At 46.4% G+C, this 18,253-nt stretch overlaps 1 protein-coding gene across 3 annotated transcripts in view; it reads left to right on the forward strand.

Annotated features, from left to right (window-relative positions):
• LOC139051027 (steroid hormone receptor ERR1-like) overlaps positions 1–16,152 on the forward strand; it is a 141,640-nt gene extending 125,488 nt beyond the window's left edge. For all 3 annotated transcript variants that reach the window (XM_070528035.1, XM_070528037.1, XM_070528036.1), the window contains exon 9: positions 816–16,152. In XM_070528035.1, coding sequence (XP_070384136.1) covers positions 816–1,195 — 380 coding nt within the window. In that variant the 3' untranslated portion in view covers positions 1,196–16,152. The remainder of the gene's footprint in view (positions 1–815) is intronic.
• The last annotated feature ends 2,101 nt before the right edge of the window (positions 16,153–18,253 follow it).

The following is an 18,253-nucleotide window of genomic DNA, read 5'->3' on the forward strand; positions in this document are numbered from 1 at the left end:
CAACAAAAAAGTCATTGTCGTGCTTGTTTTATAATATTCAGGGAAAAAAATTACCAACGATTATGATACTCCGTAATGTGAAATTTTAGCGCACCTGTGTATGTCTTTTCATTTCACGATATATCGACTCATCGCACTGATCACCGCACCATCTGGCAGAGCCACGACGCACATGCTACGTATAGACTGGCCACACTGTTGTCGCTTCCCGGCAACTGCGACTTATCCAACTGTAATCTTTACCGAGAAATGCTTGCGGCGAACGCCATGCGCGAAGCGAGCTTTCTGGTTCATTTTTTTTCTGTACCCCATGGATGCGCTGACGTGAGCGCCATCTGGTGGTGCTTCAAGGTGGCTTCTTCCGCTTTCCTCTTCACGCTTCCGCTGCACCCTCCTCCTCTTCTTTCCTCATTGCACTCTCTTCACTCTCACCGTATTTCATCCCCAGCTGGGATCCGCATTTGCTCTTTCGTCCTTTGCTGTGCTCATGCGCTCGGTTACGGCAAGGCATAACGCCGAGGCACGCTGGTGCTCAATGCAGAATCGGGTGCCTAAGAGATGCGCTCTAAGAAACTCGATGTCGAGAGTGGGTCACATCCGGAAAAAAACAGCACTGTAAGGGTTAATGCAGAAAGCCTGGGCTAGTTGGAACTTGGACATCCAATACATTCCAAGCGTTTGAGGTTAAACAAGAAACAGTATTTTTCCCCCCTGAAGTGCTGGAAATGTGTTGGATGACCGTTGTAATGGGTACTGTACTGCATCACAGACTTGTACATTCTAAGTGTGAATTTTATCGCCTTTCTCCTGCGCAGACATCCATCTTGAGGATGCTTCCTCGGTGCACAAGCTGCGCGACGCTGTCCTCCAGGGCCTGCACGACTGTGTGGCTGCACAGCGCAGTTCTTCCACAGCCTCCTCATCCTCATCGGGGTCAGCCTCTTCTCCCACCTCAACGCCTGTGTCGACGACAACGACCACCACCACAGCCAACGGCAACAGCGCGGCCGCTCAGCAGCTGGCCTCCGCGACGGCAGTAGCCTCCCACTCAAGTCAGCTGCTCATGTGCCTGCCCTTGCTGCGGCAGCTGGACACGGTGGTGCGCCGCTTCTGGAATGGTGTCCGCAGGGACGGCACGGTGCCCATGAACAAGCTGTTTGTCGAGATGCTCGAGTCGCACTCGCTGGTGCGGTGAGCACGTGCGCACGGTGGCACTCTTCATTTTGGCGGGAAGCTGTGTTGGTGGCCGGCGGGGAGTGTGCCCCGTGTCACTCGGTGATGCACCCGTGCACCGTCTCCTTAGTTCTGTGCAGTGTTGCAGAGGCTATGTTACGTGATAACCTCTTCGCTGCCTTCCTTTGGCAGGGAGCTGGCAGGAGGACGTGGAGGCCCATCATGCGTGCACGCTGCTTCTCTAGTTCCGTGCACGAGTGCTGAAGCTCGAGGTTGCACATGGCTTGTCAGGGATATGCCGAAGCAGCTGCGCTTGTGCGTGATCTGGCATACCACTGTTGCGTCTGTCAGTCTTTTGTGCTCCCGGTGGTGTTGCGCAGACTTAGTGACGACATTGCTCGACTTCTGCTGGTTCGGGTTGGTGCAAACCAGAGATGAGTATGGTGCGAAGCTGTCAGGATGCACAGCTGCTTTGGTGCAACTCGTGGCAGTTAGACTCTCTTCTGCAGCTGTTTGTCTACTGCAGGGAATCAGAGAGAAAGCAGATAGTGGAGCCATGTAATGCAGAGGAAGTTGCCAGTCTGTCATAGCCGACTGCTAGTGGCTTCTCAGAAGCCACTGTGAGCCGCTGCTTCTACTGCCCAGACGTTTGGCAGAGAGCTTTTGTCTTGATTGACGTGGTGGCCGTGGGTAGCACCTGGCTCGCAGACTAGAGAGAGCTTTGCGTGTAGCAGTCGATTCCCATCATTGAGGCATAGCTTAGAATTTGGTAGTCGAGGGAAGGCGAGCCCGATTGAGGCAGCTAGCTTGTCTGCCTGGCACGGCATGACATCGTGCACAACCCAGTGTTTAGCCGGCAGTGCGCCGGGGCCAGTTTGTGTCCCAGACTGCTAGCTCACGAGAGACTGTTTGTGCTGCTGGCCGGGCATCGTGTCTGGCACGTTGATTGTGCAGGTTGAAGAGAAAGTTCGCTGTCTGGAATGGCAAGTTTCGGAGTTTGCAACGTGTGCCCAACGTTAGGGGACACCGAATCGGGTAGTTTTAAATAGTTGTAAGGCACTTCGCCAACATCTGTAATCAGGCCATGCTAAGTTCTATCCATTTAACATTCACGTTGCTAGTCAGCAAGGGGCTTTGTTGTGATTTCGTGTGCTAGCTTTAGTGCGTAGACGATGAGGTGTGTTGACCAATCCATCATGCAAGAACTGGTTGGCTAGCTGCAGTGGCCTGGCAAGTTCTTGCCAGGCTGAAGTTGCATCTGGCGCGATATTCACTGCCACGTCATAAGCCAGCAGAGTATTGCGATTGACGTGTTCAGGACTCCCTTTTCCAACTGATTGGGCATGCAAGTTCGCAAGGTTGTGCCATCGGTGAGCATTTAGTCATTCAGGCTGCTTGCTCAGGCGATCAAAAAGGCTTGTACTTCTTCTGTCACCTTAGTCAAGCCTCAACAACACCTAACCGCTCGCATTAGTACTGAAACAGATACTTTAGGACTGCACGCTTGGAAGGTGTGTGTTGAATTCACAGATTTATTCCACGTCCAGCCACAGTGCTTGGAATCTGCAGAAACCACGTCAGCACAATGGGATGCAGCACTGGCCATAGTGATTGTGCCGGACCTGCATTTGTGTTGCGGGCCTCAGATTTTGACAACATCGACAGCAGCCAGTGCTTTCTACCGGTGGCAGCTCGCAACAGTTTCTCGTTGAGGCTATACGAAGGGCTGTAGTCAGTGAATCCTGGGTAGTATTAGAGGATCAGTCTCTCTAGGACAGCTTGTTAGGACACCCTTATGGAGCGGGCACCTCATCACTGCTGTAGCGTTCGCACTCTAGAGTGAGCACCTAGTGAAAGTCTTCGAAATGTACCCCAAAGTAGAAATGTATGGACCGTTTCTCGCATTAGTGCTAAGACCTGCTCCGCACCGTACAGCTATAGATGGCGAAGCACCACAGATGAACTATTTTAGGACGTAATTGGTTGAGTGCCAGTCAACTTTTGCTGTTAGGTCATTGTTTCACACTCTTCGCTGTACGCCAAGAGTACAGTTTGGTTTTTTTGCCACGTTGTGTTTGGGGGCTGGGAACTTTGTTGTTTTAGGTGTGGAAAGCCTTGTTTTGTTGACTGTTAATGTTGCCGAAAACAGTTGTTACGTGTTGTGGTTGGAAATGTGCTGCCGTGTGCTTGGAACAGTGTGCCTGTGCGCGTGTGATTGTGCGGAGGACTGCATCGAGAGGCGAAGAAAGGCGAGGTCAAGTCATTCGCAAGAGGAATCAGCAGTGTGCCGCATCGTACGGAGTCGTTCAGATGGGGGTGACGTCGCCTCCACAGCCTGGATGCACCAGCGAGGCGTGGCATTGTCTGTTCAGCAGCAGGTCAGTTGAACTCTGTCGCACCGAGTCGCCAGCATGCACGCTTCACGCACACCTCTTCACGTTGAGGTGGACACCTGCGGGACAAGCCTTTGCCGCCATTGCTTTGGTCCTATGCTGCAACTGAGGTCAGTGCTCTGATTTCGGCCCCTGCGACGACTGTCCCCTGCACTATGCACTGAATTGCTGAGGTAGCAGTAGCAATAGTGCCAGTTGAAGTTGTACTAAAGGACTCACTAAACTGATTGTTAACAATCTGTGCATTGGCAATTCTCCTATGTATTTTAGTGTGTCCGACACAGAGCAGCACAGCGTGACCTTCGACCATGTGCGGTTGGGACAGTCTTGTTTGATGGAGACAGAAATCAAAGCATGGGCCCAGCATGGTGTGCAGTGAAGACTGCCGACGACAGACGGAGAAGCGGATGTTCGAAGCTGCAGACTGCGTTTGCAATTCGTTGAGATTCCTCGTGAGAGGCCTCCAGCCGCTGACGGTGGGTGTGCTGGGGGACTTGAGGATGCCAATGCGGGTGCCACGACCTGTGAGATTGACCGATGCCAGGGCGCACAAGGGCGCGCCATGCTTGGACTTTGGCTCGCCGCACAACGTGCTGGAATGCAACATCTTGACCTGCCGCTGCAGCGTACCTTGCGACGGAACTGTTGCGCCGTACCGTGCATTTTAGTTCCTGGCCCTTTCCATCACGCCAAGCATCTGTGCACATGTTTTCTTTTTTCTTTTCTTTTCTTTCTAGCCATGTTTCTGTTGTAGCCACCGTGTCTTTCTTTTTTTCTCTTCTTTTTTATAGAGACAGATTATTTTGTTGTTTGCTGCTGTTGACTGTCACACCTTTTGTTTGCATTTCTGCTCCCCTGTGTTGACCCTTTGACCATTTTCAACAAACCTGCTCTGTTGTGGTGCAAATTTTATGTCTTGGAGACTGCCACGTCAGAGAGCGCTTCGGGAAGGCACACCTCCCATTTTTTGAGTGCCAATACATTACAGGCAATCTTGTTGAACTTCTGACTCTTTTGTCCCAAGTTTGCCTTGTAAGCAAAGTGGGCAAGGCTTTTTTTTTTTCCCCGGCGCTGTTTTACTGCTTGTTTATGTTTGTTGCTCCTTGCATTGAATTGAGAGTTCTAGGATTGTGGGGGGGGAAGGTGGAGGTTGTCGGTAGTGGAATGGGTGCCTCCAGATGGAAACGGAGGCACATGTAGGTTTGCATTTTTGTGCAGTTCATGCTAGCTTCGTGCGTTTTTATCCAGTCGCTCATCACGGTCATTTTCCATTGCAAGCAAGCTAGACGCTGGAAAGCATGCGCATGATAGCGCCAGGGATGGCACCTGTCGGCACTTTGCAGAACATCACGCTCACACACTCGCATTTTGTCGCTCATCATTCGATGGTTGACTGGCTGCAACTGCCATTGATTCTTTGTCTGTAGGGAGGGGGGGGGGAGGAGGGAAGCACACCAGGAAAAGATTTGCAAGCAGATCTCGCTGTTTTTCCTCGCAGAGTGTTTATAAAGTGACATTTGCGACAGCGGAAATGGCTATCCAGTTATGCGTGGCCACTGTAAGCAACGCAGCTTTCCCAAGCCACGAGGAGCTAACTCGCAGTTTTCGTGAAGGGCCTGACATTTCTAAACAATCGATACTCTGAACACTTTTCACAAACAACAATCTTTTGATTTGCACGCCCCGTATGGTTGTGCAGCTGTCTCTCAAAATGTAGCATTCTCAAACCATTCAGGAATTTCTAATTGTAATGAATTCGAGAAAAATTTAGCTACTGCAGAATGGGCCTGCCATTTCGGCAAGACTACATTTCACCTGTCACTGCTGTTATGAGCTTCTTTTTATTTTTGTTGCAGGATTTTTATGTGCATCTTTTTCTTTTTCGTGTGTGCGGTCTTTGAAAGCATTGTTTTCATTGTTTTGCACTGTTCTTCTGTGGACCTCTGGGTACACTCATTGACGCACTGCAATCTGGACTTAAGTGTGGGTCAATGGCTTCAAGTTATGCAGCACGCTGCTCATACAAAAAGTTGGACATTTTTTTTAGTTTGTTGTTTTCTTATTTCAGATTTCAGTGATGCTAAGTTGATTCTGTTCTCGATAGCCATTCTTTGTCTAACAGCATGGCGTTGGTACAGACTTCTGGTAGCATGCATTGCAATTTTTGGTGCCTGGGACTGTACCTTTTCTTGTTGATCACACAGTGCCTGGCTGGGCTGCCTACTATAAGGATAACCTGAAATTGTGAGCAAACTTTTAGAGTATGGAAACGTCAAAGAATGCACACTCTTGTTTGTCCATCAGGAACACCACGCAACCTTGTAGTTCCTGATAGAAATGCACTGTGCATGCAACACGAGAGAGGAAGCTCCCGCTACACTTTTCGGGACGTAATTATTGTGAAAAGTCTGAAATTGTACCTCACTTAGGGTATAAATTTGTCCCACAGCAATAAATACTGCTAGTGTTGGGTGCATTTCCTTGACTCTTTTTGTTGCCGCACCATTGTAGAAATCGATTAATGTGACAGAGTTTTTTTATGCGTTGTTAAACATTTCTATTGCAGTTCTCCTACTAGCAACGTCATGCACCGTCTGATATGACGACTGAGCTTTAAATATTTGTCGGATATGACAATTTTTGGCAGATTGGGGAGTCTGGAAAAAAACATGAGACTTTGACTGGAGGTATCGTCTAAACTAGCCCCCAGTGCCCCTAACACTTTTTTGATGAAAACGCGAAAAAATTAGCCCTTTGGTCGACTTGGCAACATACTTTTTAAGTGACAGCAGCAGTGAAGACGCAGACCCTTCTTTCGGGTTGTCAGTTTTCCGATCCAATGTATGGGCTGTGATGTCTCGAATAACACTAGATGGTCAAGAGTGCGTGTTATTTCGATATTGTACAATATTGTACGATATTTTGACGAGTAATATCAGGTTCAAGTTTATTTTTCCCACCGCGGGTTGCTTTTATCCATCGGTGCTTTGACAGGATAGGTACAAGTTATTATGAGCACTCTATCTCGTCGTGTGAGGTTTCCACTCGCACAAGAGCATGCGGTCGATTTCAGACCGACCTTTGACCGAGGCTTGACTAGCAGACTAACTCTTACGTTTTGAACACCGCCTCTGCAAGTGGCCTTACTCATTACTGTACAATGTTGTGCAACGCTTCACATTACTGTACAGCACCCTACGGGAACTGAACAAAGCATGTGGACGCTCCAGGGCCGGTTGAATGCACACTAGACGATGTCCCTTGCATGGGAAGGCTGATCGAATGCAATAATCAAGTATGCGGAGCCTTCTGCATGCTTCCTGGCCTGACAACCATTTCTTCGCGAGCCTAACAAGTGCAGCATAAAAAACAAATCAGCTGGCTTTGCAAAGAGTAAAAACAAGTGCTCCCTGTACGATAGGAACTAGCCCATTTTCACATTTGCGCAGCTGCCGCTTTCCCACATAGCGTGGGCTTCACCGCGGGCATTGCCATGGCTAGCATCAATGCCAGGAAATCCTCATAAAAATTTTATTGAGTGATCTGACTTGCAAAAGTTGGGGACCTGGAACCAGGTGCCTATTTTCTATATTTCAGATTTTTTTATTTTACTCTGAGTACTTATACTAAGAATAGCAAATTATTACTTTCATTCGTGTTCCTTGAGGTGCTTCTTTGAAGTTTCACATAGAAATTCTCAATAACTGTCTAACCAGTTATTGCTGCTTTACATCAATTAAGAACACCAGTGACCAGGCTATAATTTTGTGCATCACAGTAGACTACGTCTTGAAAGAGGATATTAACAAATGAAAGCGCCAACAATGAGCACATTTCTAGCGGTAACAGAAGAGTCTGTTTCATATCAGGCAATTTGGTGTCGTGTGGGCCACATGCATTTCTGTGTCCCACAGCTTTCCTTACCAAGTGTACACCATCAAAAATAGCCCTCATTGTTGACAAAATTTTCCAATAGGTTCTTCAACTTTGACAATTGTAAGCACTTACTTATAAAAAGAACCCTATCCTAGAGTGCAGTTAGATCTCAAAAATTGCCGTTTAGAGGGCAAGTTTGTCAGGTGTCAGTGTTTGTCACAAATCTTATGTGCATTTTAATTCTTTAATGTTGTGTGCCCGGTACTTTACTATCGAAAACACCATGCGCATCTAAGCATCGCGCTGTGTTTTCGACAGGTAAGTAGTGGGTGCACAGCATTAGAGAGGAAATGCACACATGTTTTATCATGCTTATTGTGTATTAAAACACATCCTAAGGTGGACATTTTTAATGACACAAGCACTTTCTTTTCGAAAAAAGAAGTGTACCTTAACTGAGAACCATGTTGCACTTCAGGGGACAGTCACCTCCCAGGGTACCGTAAGGTGTTCAGTTCCACACCAGAAGGTGTTGCACCCTTTGTGGGTGCATACTGCACCTTACACCCTGTTCTGAATGACTGCACTCTTGGAAGTAGGGCACGTGGTTATTGTTGTGGAGGCAATGCCATAGTCAGAAATGTCATGCTGTATCTTGCGTTATGCAAGACTTTCAGCACATCTTGCATGCTAAGCTACCCTTTTGTTTTTCAGCCTTCTGTGTCCAGTGCTTCCAACCTTATCAATTAAAGACTCTGTGTGATCAACAAGGATAGTTACAGTAACAGAGTTCCAGCAACCACAGTTACCCTCACTTAACTCTTGTACCCCCTCTCCCCCCCCCCCCTAAAAAGATCGTCCTGCTCAAACTCGCAGCTTTAAAGCACAGGCTCTCTCTTCATTCCTGTCTTGACAAGCTTGTGAATTGCACTTTCAAACCTTTGGTTCATAGTTCTCGGAAACAGTGTTGTCACGAAGCACGAGATCGTGACCCCCCAAACTTGTCTAGCTCTTTTCTGCCGCAGAATCTGTGTTGCAATGAAGCATGGTGACCAATTACTGAAGAAAACTTCGTGTTCCTTTCCTGGCACAAGACAGCGGAGCCTTTCAACAAACTGTCGGCTATGAAATTGTGTTTCTGATAGTCCTCGACTTGCAAATGAAGCCACCACATTCGTTTGTCCTCTCCTCTCTCTCCTTCCCTCCTTTTTTTTTCATTCATAGCTTCTGCGAGTTCTCAGACAGCCTTCTCAGGAAATACCTCCTTAAATCAACACGGGTAACAGGGGCACGTCAAAACTAGGGCTGTTTTGTAAAACCGGTGGGACTTTGCGAGGCAGAGCATGTTCACGTGGCTTTACAATGTCTTCTTTTTCCTACTTAAAGAAGTCCCCATCAGGAAATTAAAGTTTATGAAGCCAAATATTGCTAACTGCTGTGGTGAAAATGAAAGGGAATGGACGCATGCCGTGCATACGGATATGCAAAGCTTTATTACAATAGGAAAAATAAATATATATTTTTCTTCTTTGACGAAAGTGGGTTGCTGCTCCTTGGGAAAGCTTAGCACTTTCAGCCACGAAAGATTGCATAGCCTGAGAATAGGGAAACAATTTCCTAATAGCCAACTACTGAGTGTCACTGGTATTCAAAGGCACACTCTGTTATTGTGCGTTTTAATGCTGCCGCACACCCCTACATTTCAGGCCCATGAGAGATCTCGCTTAAACTTTTTAGCCCAGTCTGACTCGTGGACAGTAGCCGCAAAAAGAAGGAAGTCTTCAGATAAATATATTTTTTTTTGTCTTGGTAAGAAGGCTTGAGTTTTTCAACTTCAGGCCTAAGTTTTACCACTGCCAGGGGGACTTGCGACAGCGGCTTGGTCAGTGGGCCCGTAATTTGTGACCCTCGCGAATGGGCAGAGCAATATTATCAACCACGGAGTACAAATAGCCTTGAGCGGTTTCTTGTGGCTGGCCTCGAGCAATGCTACAGCCAGTGTTGGGACTTTTTTCCAGAGCTGACAACAGGGATTTCTGCATATATTTAATGGTTTGCAGCAGTTCTGGCATTCACATACAAGGGACATTCAACACTTGTGCGTTATTGTGACTGCACTGTGCATGCGCTTTTGACATTGTTTTCTATAACATCATGTGTCGCAGTTACCCCGTATTGTGTAAGAGGCTCGCCTTGGGCAACGGATAGTTGGGTTTTATGAAACGTTTGGTTTACCAGATGTGTTGGCCAGTGATCATGCTGATTAACCTCCTCTGCAGTTAGCCTTGTCTAGCTCGAGTGTGTGACATCCCTGGTTTTCTGCATTGTCGTGCTTGTGTAAATGCTTGAAGACCATGTGTTTGCAAACAGTGTGTGCAGTAGGCTTCTGGTAATTGATGTTTGGACATGGTGAAACGGCATTGGTTCAACTTACTCACATGATAACCAGCAGCGTACTTATTTTGTACTAGTTGGTACGTTGTGGTACTCTGTTGCCCACTGCAACATTGACTCATGGTGAATTCCACTGGACGTTCTGGACAGGCTTCCTTGAATCCACGAATGAGCACTTGGAGAGTGCTCAAATATCGCAAATCAAAGTCTATCAAAGGTAAAATGCTCGTCGCCAAATCGCAGTGAAAGTTATGTGCAGCCAGAATAAATTCAAGTGTGTTGAAACTTCAGGTTTCCGTACATCAAGTATCCGTACATCAAGTATCTGTACGGCAAGTATCCGTAAATCCGTACATCAGGTATCAGACCACTGCAGATTGAATTGATCCTAAAAAAGCAACATAAAACTTCAGTCTGTTGTGAACTGAGAAAGCACATTCTTTGTCTGAAGTAGTTTGAACGTGCTTCAGAGCGACCGGTAGAATTCACCCTAAGATAAGAGCACATGCAGCATGAGAATTGGTGAGTGCAACATCAGCCAAATGTTTCGTTTGAAATATTCTCCTTGCTTTACAGTGTAATTGTTGATGGCACTGGTTTGATGGTATGGAGGTCATTTGGAAGATTCTGGGCTAATTTCAGAGCGTCTACTGCCATTCACTGATGTATTGCACTGAGAGACTACAGTTTCAAACGATGTGTGGGCAGCAGTTGGAGGTTATAAGTTGTGGTTTGCTGCTGTCGTCCAGCTTGGCCCACTTAGTGTTTGTGTGTGGATGACTGACGATCCTCTATGCACGCTCGTGCTAATTGGCAGAAACGAAATTCTTTGTTCATCGCTATTTGTTTCTGCTCGTGGCTTACAACAGCATAAAAGTTTCTTGTCAACCGATGGTACTTCCGTTTTTGAAGCCCTCGTAGTGCTTATCTTCAGTGGGATTGGCTATGCAGGTTTTTCTCCTTTTGTTTGTTTTTGTACATGAAGTGATAGGCAGCTGTGATGGGTTAACGTCTTTCACTTGTGAAAGACGCTTGTAGTTAGGCATGGGGTATGTAGCATGTGTGATTCACAAAGAATGTGGCAAGCTGAAGTTGTTTCAACTGCAGCCAGTCCAGTACCATTGCATATAAACTCGGCAACGAAGCATGTCATAACATTGTATGGATGCATGTTTGCAGAAGCGTGCACTGCCAGGCATGTTCCACGCACTGCACATTCGTGGTGGCACTGGAATTTGTGGGCAAGCTGTTGGATTGTGTGAGATAAACCAAAGCTTGCACAGCAAGCATTAGCAATAGTGTCTAGCCTTGTTTATGAACAGCGCCCAATGTTGAGGACAAGGTTAAGAGACATTTGACTTATTAAAAACAAAGCTTTACAGCGATGCACTAGAATTGGCATTGCGTAAGTTGGTGAAAGTTATTTGGTTGTCTGCCATTATCTAGGTGATTGCGCAAACATGATAAGACTTCTCAAACATTTGCATTTTTTGGTGTTGTAGTCCCACGAAAAATTTCCCACAGCAATACTGCATTGTTATTTCACATCTTGATTTTCGTTCCAGTGTCGATGTACCTCTTTTATCTGTCAACCCATGTGTGTGTCACACCAGAACACTTCAATGTTATTATTTTGATCTTTAAGAATTCTTTTAGGGCAACATTCACTGTACATATCTGTGAACATGAATAGAATCACCTGTCACTCCTTCAGAACCCTGACATTGCCACCACGTCATGCTTGGAAACTTTTATGGGGTCGTGATTCTCTTTTTTAAATCATTCGTCTGTCCAGCATCACCCAGCTGGACTTTGGTTAGGTTCGGTAAGCAGCGTTCTAAGTTGCTTTTCAAGCTCAAGATATGCAGCTTTCCCCAGACGTTGTGATTTAGTCTGCATGGCTATGTTTTGCTTGCGAGAAGCTGTCTTGTACAACTAGTCTTCAGGAAAACTGCATTGGCCAGTCGAGGTCATTTATTGGGTCTAGCACGTAGACTGTGGTATTTGAAACAGGACTGGTCTTAACAGCCGTGTATGTATTCCTTTGTCATTTAATTCATTACACTGCCATTTAGGAGGAGGGTATACCGCCCGCAGCTTGCTAGGAAATCCTGAGTGCTCTCCAAGTTTTCTGTAGGGTGTAAGAAGAAACCGTGCATGCAGTTTCATTACACAGTGGGCTAGATGTCTGCATGCTCTCGAAAAAAAAAAGGAGGATGTGGTTGCGTGAATGCTGCTCCGGAAACATGCTATAGTGTGTGTTTTGATTCATGTCTCACTGCAGTTATTGAAGGTTAGTTACTGCACATATGGCAGCCAGCACTGTTGCAAGGCAATGTAGTGGGGAGTGCTTGGATGTCTGCTGGTTGCTGAGCCAAGTGTGGTGACATTTGCTTACCCTGGGCAAGTAACTGCGCAAGAGGGGAAGTAATGCGAGTGCACGTGACACCGACGACTCTTCATCTGTCATCTTTGTCACGAACACAGCATCTGAAAACATCGACATCTGCAGACAATCCACTGTGTTGTCTGTGACACTGGTGACACAGTGTGATCCGTATTCTGTGCTCGTTTCACTTCTCCTTTTGGCCAATTACATGTCAAGCATTGAGCAGAGGTTTGCAAATAAGAATGTTGTACTGATTTGTCACTCTCATCAGAGCCCCGCCTGGCACTTCAAAGCATGAAACAGTGATGCAAAGAGCGTTAGGTTAGCGTTCTGGCATGAATAGACACTCGCGAATAATTGCGGAGCATAGGGTGCTCATCTTGTCACGTGTATCTTTTGAGATCATGTGATCATACCAGAGCTTTGTTAACCAATAAGAAAACTATCCCAACAAAGAAGTGATTGTAAAGCTGTTCTCATCTGCCTCCAGAGCTTTGGAGGGCTAGGGATGCGACCCAAGCACCGCCACTGTACTGTCCTGCTATCATGTGCTCGGTGGCCTGGTAAATGTTGAGTAAGAGTGTGCATCGAGAGCCCAACCTCAAAGCTGCCACTGCCGTGGTACGTTCCAGACAGACATTGTGTAAATCCCCCGCCGTGAGAAAAAGAAATCCTGATGTTTTCAATGTTAAATTGCATACTTCGGTACTGTGCAAGTTTGGTTACCTGTTCTTTTTTTCTCCCCTCCAATTCTTTTATCTGTAGTTGAAAAGCTCCACACGGCTTCCCCGCATTTACATAGTTCGTCGGCGCAATCTAGTGAGAGAGCTTGCAACGTCCTCTACCAGAGGCCCAACTGTCTGTACTCACTCTTATGTTTTACACCTTTTAGGGTGTAGTCTTGCTTCAAAATCTATATGCGGCCATTTGTTGTGCGTGCATTTTCTCTTATGTAACGCTGCACGGCTGTACCATCTCTTCAAGAGCTCGTTTCTGAGCGTCCCATAGAGTTTCAGGCAGGAAATAGTATTCATAATGGTAACAGCACGAATAAAAACGATGACAGATACCATGTATACCAACTCGTCCAACTTTCCACTTTAGTAAAGGAAATAGTATTGCGAGCATAGCGGTGACAGAAAGAATAATAAATGAATGATGATATCGATAGCCGTTTGTGCCAAGACTACGCCCTAAACGGTGGTAAATTGTGCTCTAGACCACGTGGTACTTGTCCACGATTTCTAACCGTGTGCAGCGAAGCAGGTGATCAGTCAAACTGGGGCATTGGGCACGTTTAAATTCTGCAAGTGACTTTTTTGCAGCTTGCAAATGCACATGCGACAAGTCTGCATGCAGTATCCCCTGAGCGCCATCTAGGCGAGGCAAAGCAACCTGCACGTTAAACTGCTGTTTACAGGTGTTGGTCAACTGGGTTACGCAAAATTTGCTTAAAACTGTGCTGCTTTCTATTAAAACTCCATGAGGTACAATTTAAAAAGTTGTGTTATCTGTTATTTTACTGAGCGTGGCCTTTTCCTTCCCGCTTCCCTCCCTTTATTTGTGGTGACTCAATGCAATGTATCGCTTCAATTTCGGAAATTGTGCCATCTTCCTCAACATTTTATAAAGTACTTGAAAAACGCAAGTCATTTTTCCACTGACATAACTGAGTTGAACTTAGGTGTTTTCTTTTTTTCTTTTAAAAGCAGCAAGTTTAATGCAAACTGATGGCGGTGGTTCGGCATCATGTTTGGAACATGATCTCTACTCTACAACTATACAAGGCCGCCTCTGCCTGTCCATTTAAGGCAATATGTCTGCGTATAATCTAGGACAGTTAATAAATGCCTAACTCAGATTATTTATGTAGATGTACCAGCCAGTCATGTTTGCTCATTTCTGCGTCGTGACATCACAGGCGAACTTCTTTCAGTATCGGTCTCCGGAGAACTGTCGCACGCGAAGCTCAACACTGGGTATGTTTCATTGGCTTGGCTTACATAGATTCAGTTATCTAGGAGAATGCAAAATTGTCGCGAGTTCTTTGCAAATGCTATTGCCAGTTACGCCTTGCCCAGCCTAGGTGGCGCTCCTGTACAGCACTGCGTTAACGTTAGGCTTAGGTGTGTTGTCGAAGGCCATGTTGGGCGAAGCGCTTGTGGAATACCTTGCGTTATCCACCCTCTTGATGTTAGACCTATTAAGGCGTTTCTTCGTCTCGCACTTCAAGCGGTGCACTCTAAAAAGGATGTACGCCCTTCCCACCCCCACTTTTTTTCGTCTCGCTACGATAGTTGTCATCAATGTCGCATGCACGTTCTTGCAATGCGCCTGTTAATTTTCTTTTGGGAACGCTAAGGAGTGCTTAAAGCCACACGACGTTCCTGATAAAAAAGTACTGGGCACGATGCGTTAAAGAAAAAAAGGGAGGTTGGAAGGAGAGTTGCACACTAGATTGGTAACGATTATTGCTGTGTGATATAATTGCGCCATAAAGGGTGTCAAAGCTTGGTATCCCAAAGGGGGGCAAAATTTGACGGAGTTTTGTGTTGAACGAGTGGGCGCAACACGTATTAGTGTAAATCCCGTGAAAGTGAAATATCTCATTTGCCCGCTCACAGCAGTCTCGTAAACCATAAAGGCGTATTTTTAAAATTCTTCGGGACACCACGTCAGAGGACAATACTCGATTGCCCAGGTTGCACCTGACAAGGCGTGTTGGGGCACATTTGTAAGATAATATTAAACAGGGTCACGTGACTGGAAGCGCTGTAAAATTTCGTTCGCGTTGGCATGGAGCCCACTGCTATTGTTTGCTGCCGTTGTAGTTTTCATCATGCTCATTTTATGAAGTGGAAGAAAACGACGGCATTGGTCTGTGTCATGTGACTTTTCTGAGCAGTTTCAGATGTGCTTTCTACGTTGTCCTTGCCTTGCGCAATACACTTTTTGCTCGAAAAGCCGGCAAGTGATGTTTGTTGTTCTACGTGGTGCCCAGAAAGCTTACGAATTGTAACTGCAACCTCAGCAGTTCTTAAGTTTGCCTGCGAAGAGTATACATTGCACTATGCACGTACGACCCGTCGTTTTCGTTTTTTTCTTCGTTCAGGAGATTCGTATTCTGGTAGAAAGCCCGGCAAGATCTTTGCGAATGATATGAACTTTCCCATGTCATTTCATTTCGACACGGTTTGATTTCATTTGTTATCTTGCTCCGAAGTGTTGCCAGACCTTGGGGGGGGGGGTACACAAATTATACACATTTCTCATTGCGGGGGTTGGATTACATGTTTGTCTTATCGACGCACACATAGGGCAGCTTTAGCGAAGTGGAGACATACCAGCGTAGACTTTGCCGATTGATCCGTAGACGGAGCATCTGCTGCGTTCGTGGCGCAGATGCTTTAGAATCGCGGAGTTGTTGAGAGAAGCGTTTTCGACATCGCAAGATGTTGCCGTCAGCACTGCTCTTCTATGGTACGTCTTACGGTATTGCAGTTGTCTACCCTAGTTTACGTGTATCCGCGGTTTTTAAACTCCCTACTGCCGCGGCAGAACTTGGGACACATAAGCAGTTTAGACATGACGGCACGACACTGATACATGTGGATGGGTGGTAAAATGAAAATGATAAAAAAAGTGTGTGAATTCCTTTTTTTCATTCAGTGCCTGCTGTGTACATAAGCGTGCATGATATACTGTCAGCGGAGTTAGTTTTTACTTTTTTCTCTAGTGTCCCACGTCGGATTATTTTTCTTTTGGTTGGCAACCGCGCAGCTTGGTGCATGGCGCGCCTGAAGCGTACACATGTCTCGTTGCTTTGTCATGATTGATCAGACACGCAATGAACAGATACGAAAATAAGTCGCAGAAAAAAAAAATACTGTTGGAAGTGAATAAAAAGTATATATATTATACGTCTCATTGTGGATCTCTGTTCTTAGCTTATAAGGCATGTTGCGTCCGCCAGGCGCCTCCACCATCGGACTGACTTCAGCGCTGCCCGCGCCTGCCTGCTCGTCCGTTTGGGGATAGCGTGCCGTTTTGTTCAAGCGTGTTCAAGCCGACCAAGCGTGATACTTTGGCAATATATTGCACACCTGCAGGCGCTTTAACTCCTGATGAACACCAGTTTAAATTTGATAGATTATACCCACTGTGGCATAGTATGCTCAAACGCGTCCATTCCTGCTCGCATGGACAATTGTACCGCAGAACTGTGTGCCTCTCTGAACGCCGTGCTCGAGAGGCAAATTTTTTTTCTCCAATTGCGTCATGCATGACGCGACAACAGCGCCACCTGCGCACGCAACATAGGCATGAACGACTAATGGCTTCTTTCCTCTGCACAATACCAAAAGAGAGCGCATGGCATCTATTATAAAGCTTACGTGTTTAAATTGCGATGCTTCCAGTGGGTCCGCCATGCGTGGTAAAAGGTGATTGGGCGCGAATCGGCATCCGTCTCTGTCTTGCCGTTTCTGGACCCTGCATATGTCGAACGCAGGGGCGCCATAACTGAGCAAACTTGAAATTTCTGCAAAAATTGCATGCTTGAAGGCCTCGTGTGATTCCTGATGAGCAGATGTTTGAGTTTGACGGATTATACCTACTATGGCTGAGCGAGCTCTCCCAGTCGTGACCACTTCTGCTCAGATCGACAAACGCACTACCGAGCTATGCCTCTGTATGCGGAGTGAGAAGCTCGGTGCACACGAAACGCGCATTATTGAGTAATGGTTTCTTTCCTCTACACAATGACGCCAAAGTAATAGGTGCAAAGATTAAGCGATAATGCTACAATGTATTTTCGCTACATCGGTTTTAGCAAGCGATCCCCTCTGACCGTTTTCTAATACCTGAAATCATGCCATGCAAGCTTACTTTGCTTGCCAATAGGTGGTGTCCAAATTCACACCCCAGTGATGGCTCCCTCTGAGTAATGGAAACTAATCTCGAAGACTGTGTTTTTGTGGACAGCACATGCTGGAAGTGATTGCTGAGCCATAAACGCGTTCAGGTCACCACGTTCTGGACACCACTTATTCCAACACCCTATTACTTCTACAAACCACCACTTTTAGCAAAATAATAATGCTATGCACACAAATGAAGCGCGCCGATATGTCGACATCTAAAAGAGTCGGTAATGTTCCGAGCCAGCGGAACACGTAGCAACTGTCACAAAATTATGGCTTACTTCTTTCCCCACCATGGGGAAAATGGGTGCTTCTTTAGGTTATGCCAGATTTTTTTTCTGAAGGAACAACTGCACTCAATATTTTGTGTAGTATATAAACAAAAAGCAGAATGAATGCACTTTTAACGCATGACAGTTTCATTAACGAGATATATGTCATAAAAAGTTGTCAAAATCAAGATTGTGGGATAAAATTGAAAGTTTGGGAAGACATGCTTGTATCTACTAAGAAATGTAAAAAAAAAATGGCTGTGGCTTAGGTAAGGTTAAGCCCAGGATGCGAAGCATACTAGCCTTTATTTTAGTTGTTGAACCACTGTTTAGCCTGGTGAACTGCTGTTGCTTGGCTATATTTGGTTCGGCTAGACGAAGAAACAACTCATGCATTACTTCTTCGCCTTCAAGAGTGGAACGCGACAGCGTTCCCGTCGACCCGCCAAGGGGTGTAAGACAATGGGCTACAGGGCAGCGACTACGCGCCCCGCATTGGACGCGGTGAGCGTCGAGCAAAGCAGCGTTCGGCGCGGCAACGAAATGTGCGCCTGAGCAAGAGACGCACGCCTTAGAAACAGCTCGTTTCTAAGGCAACACCGCATTCACTAGAGGCGCTTTTGTACCGCTTTGAAGCATCGTACTCGTGGCTCAGTGGGGTCGCGTCTTGGCTACCGAGGTGGAAGGACGTGCTACCATGTGCTCCGAAGGAGCGGTCTCAGCGGCCCATTTTGGCCGCGGAAACAGGAATGTTATTGAAGACAGCCAGGATTACCAAGTGATGCTGCCCCAACTGCCGAAAGGTCGGATTGTTATTAATACTGTCTTTTTGCA

This window comes from Dermacentor albipictus, chromosome 10, assembly GCF_038994185.2.
Source record: "Dermacentor albipictus isolate Rhodes 1998 colony chromosome 10, USDA_Dalb.pri_finalv2, whole genome shotgun sequence".
NCBI classification, from domain to species: domain Eukaryota; kingdom Metazoa; phylum Arthropoda; class Arachnida; order Ixodida; family Ixodidae; genus Dermacentor; species Dermacentor albipictus.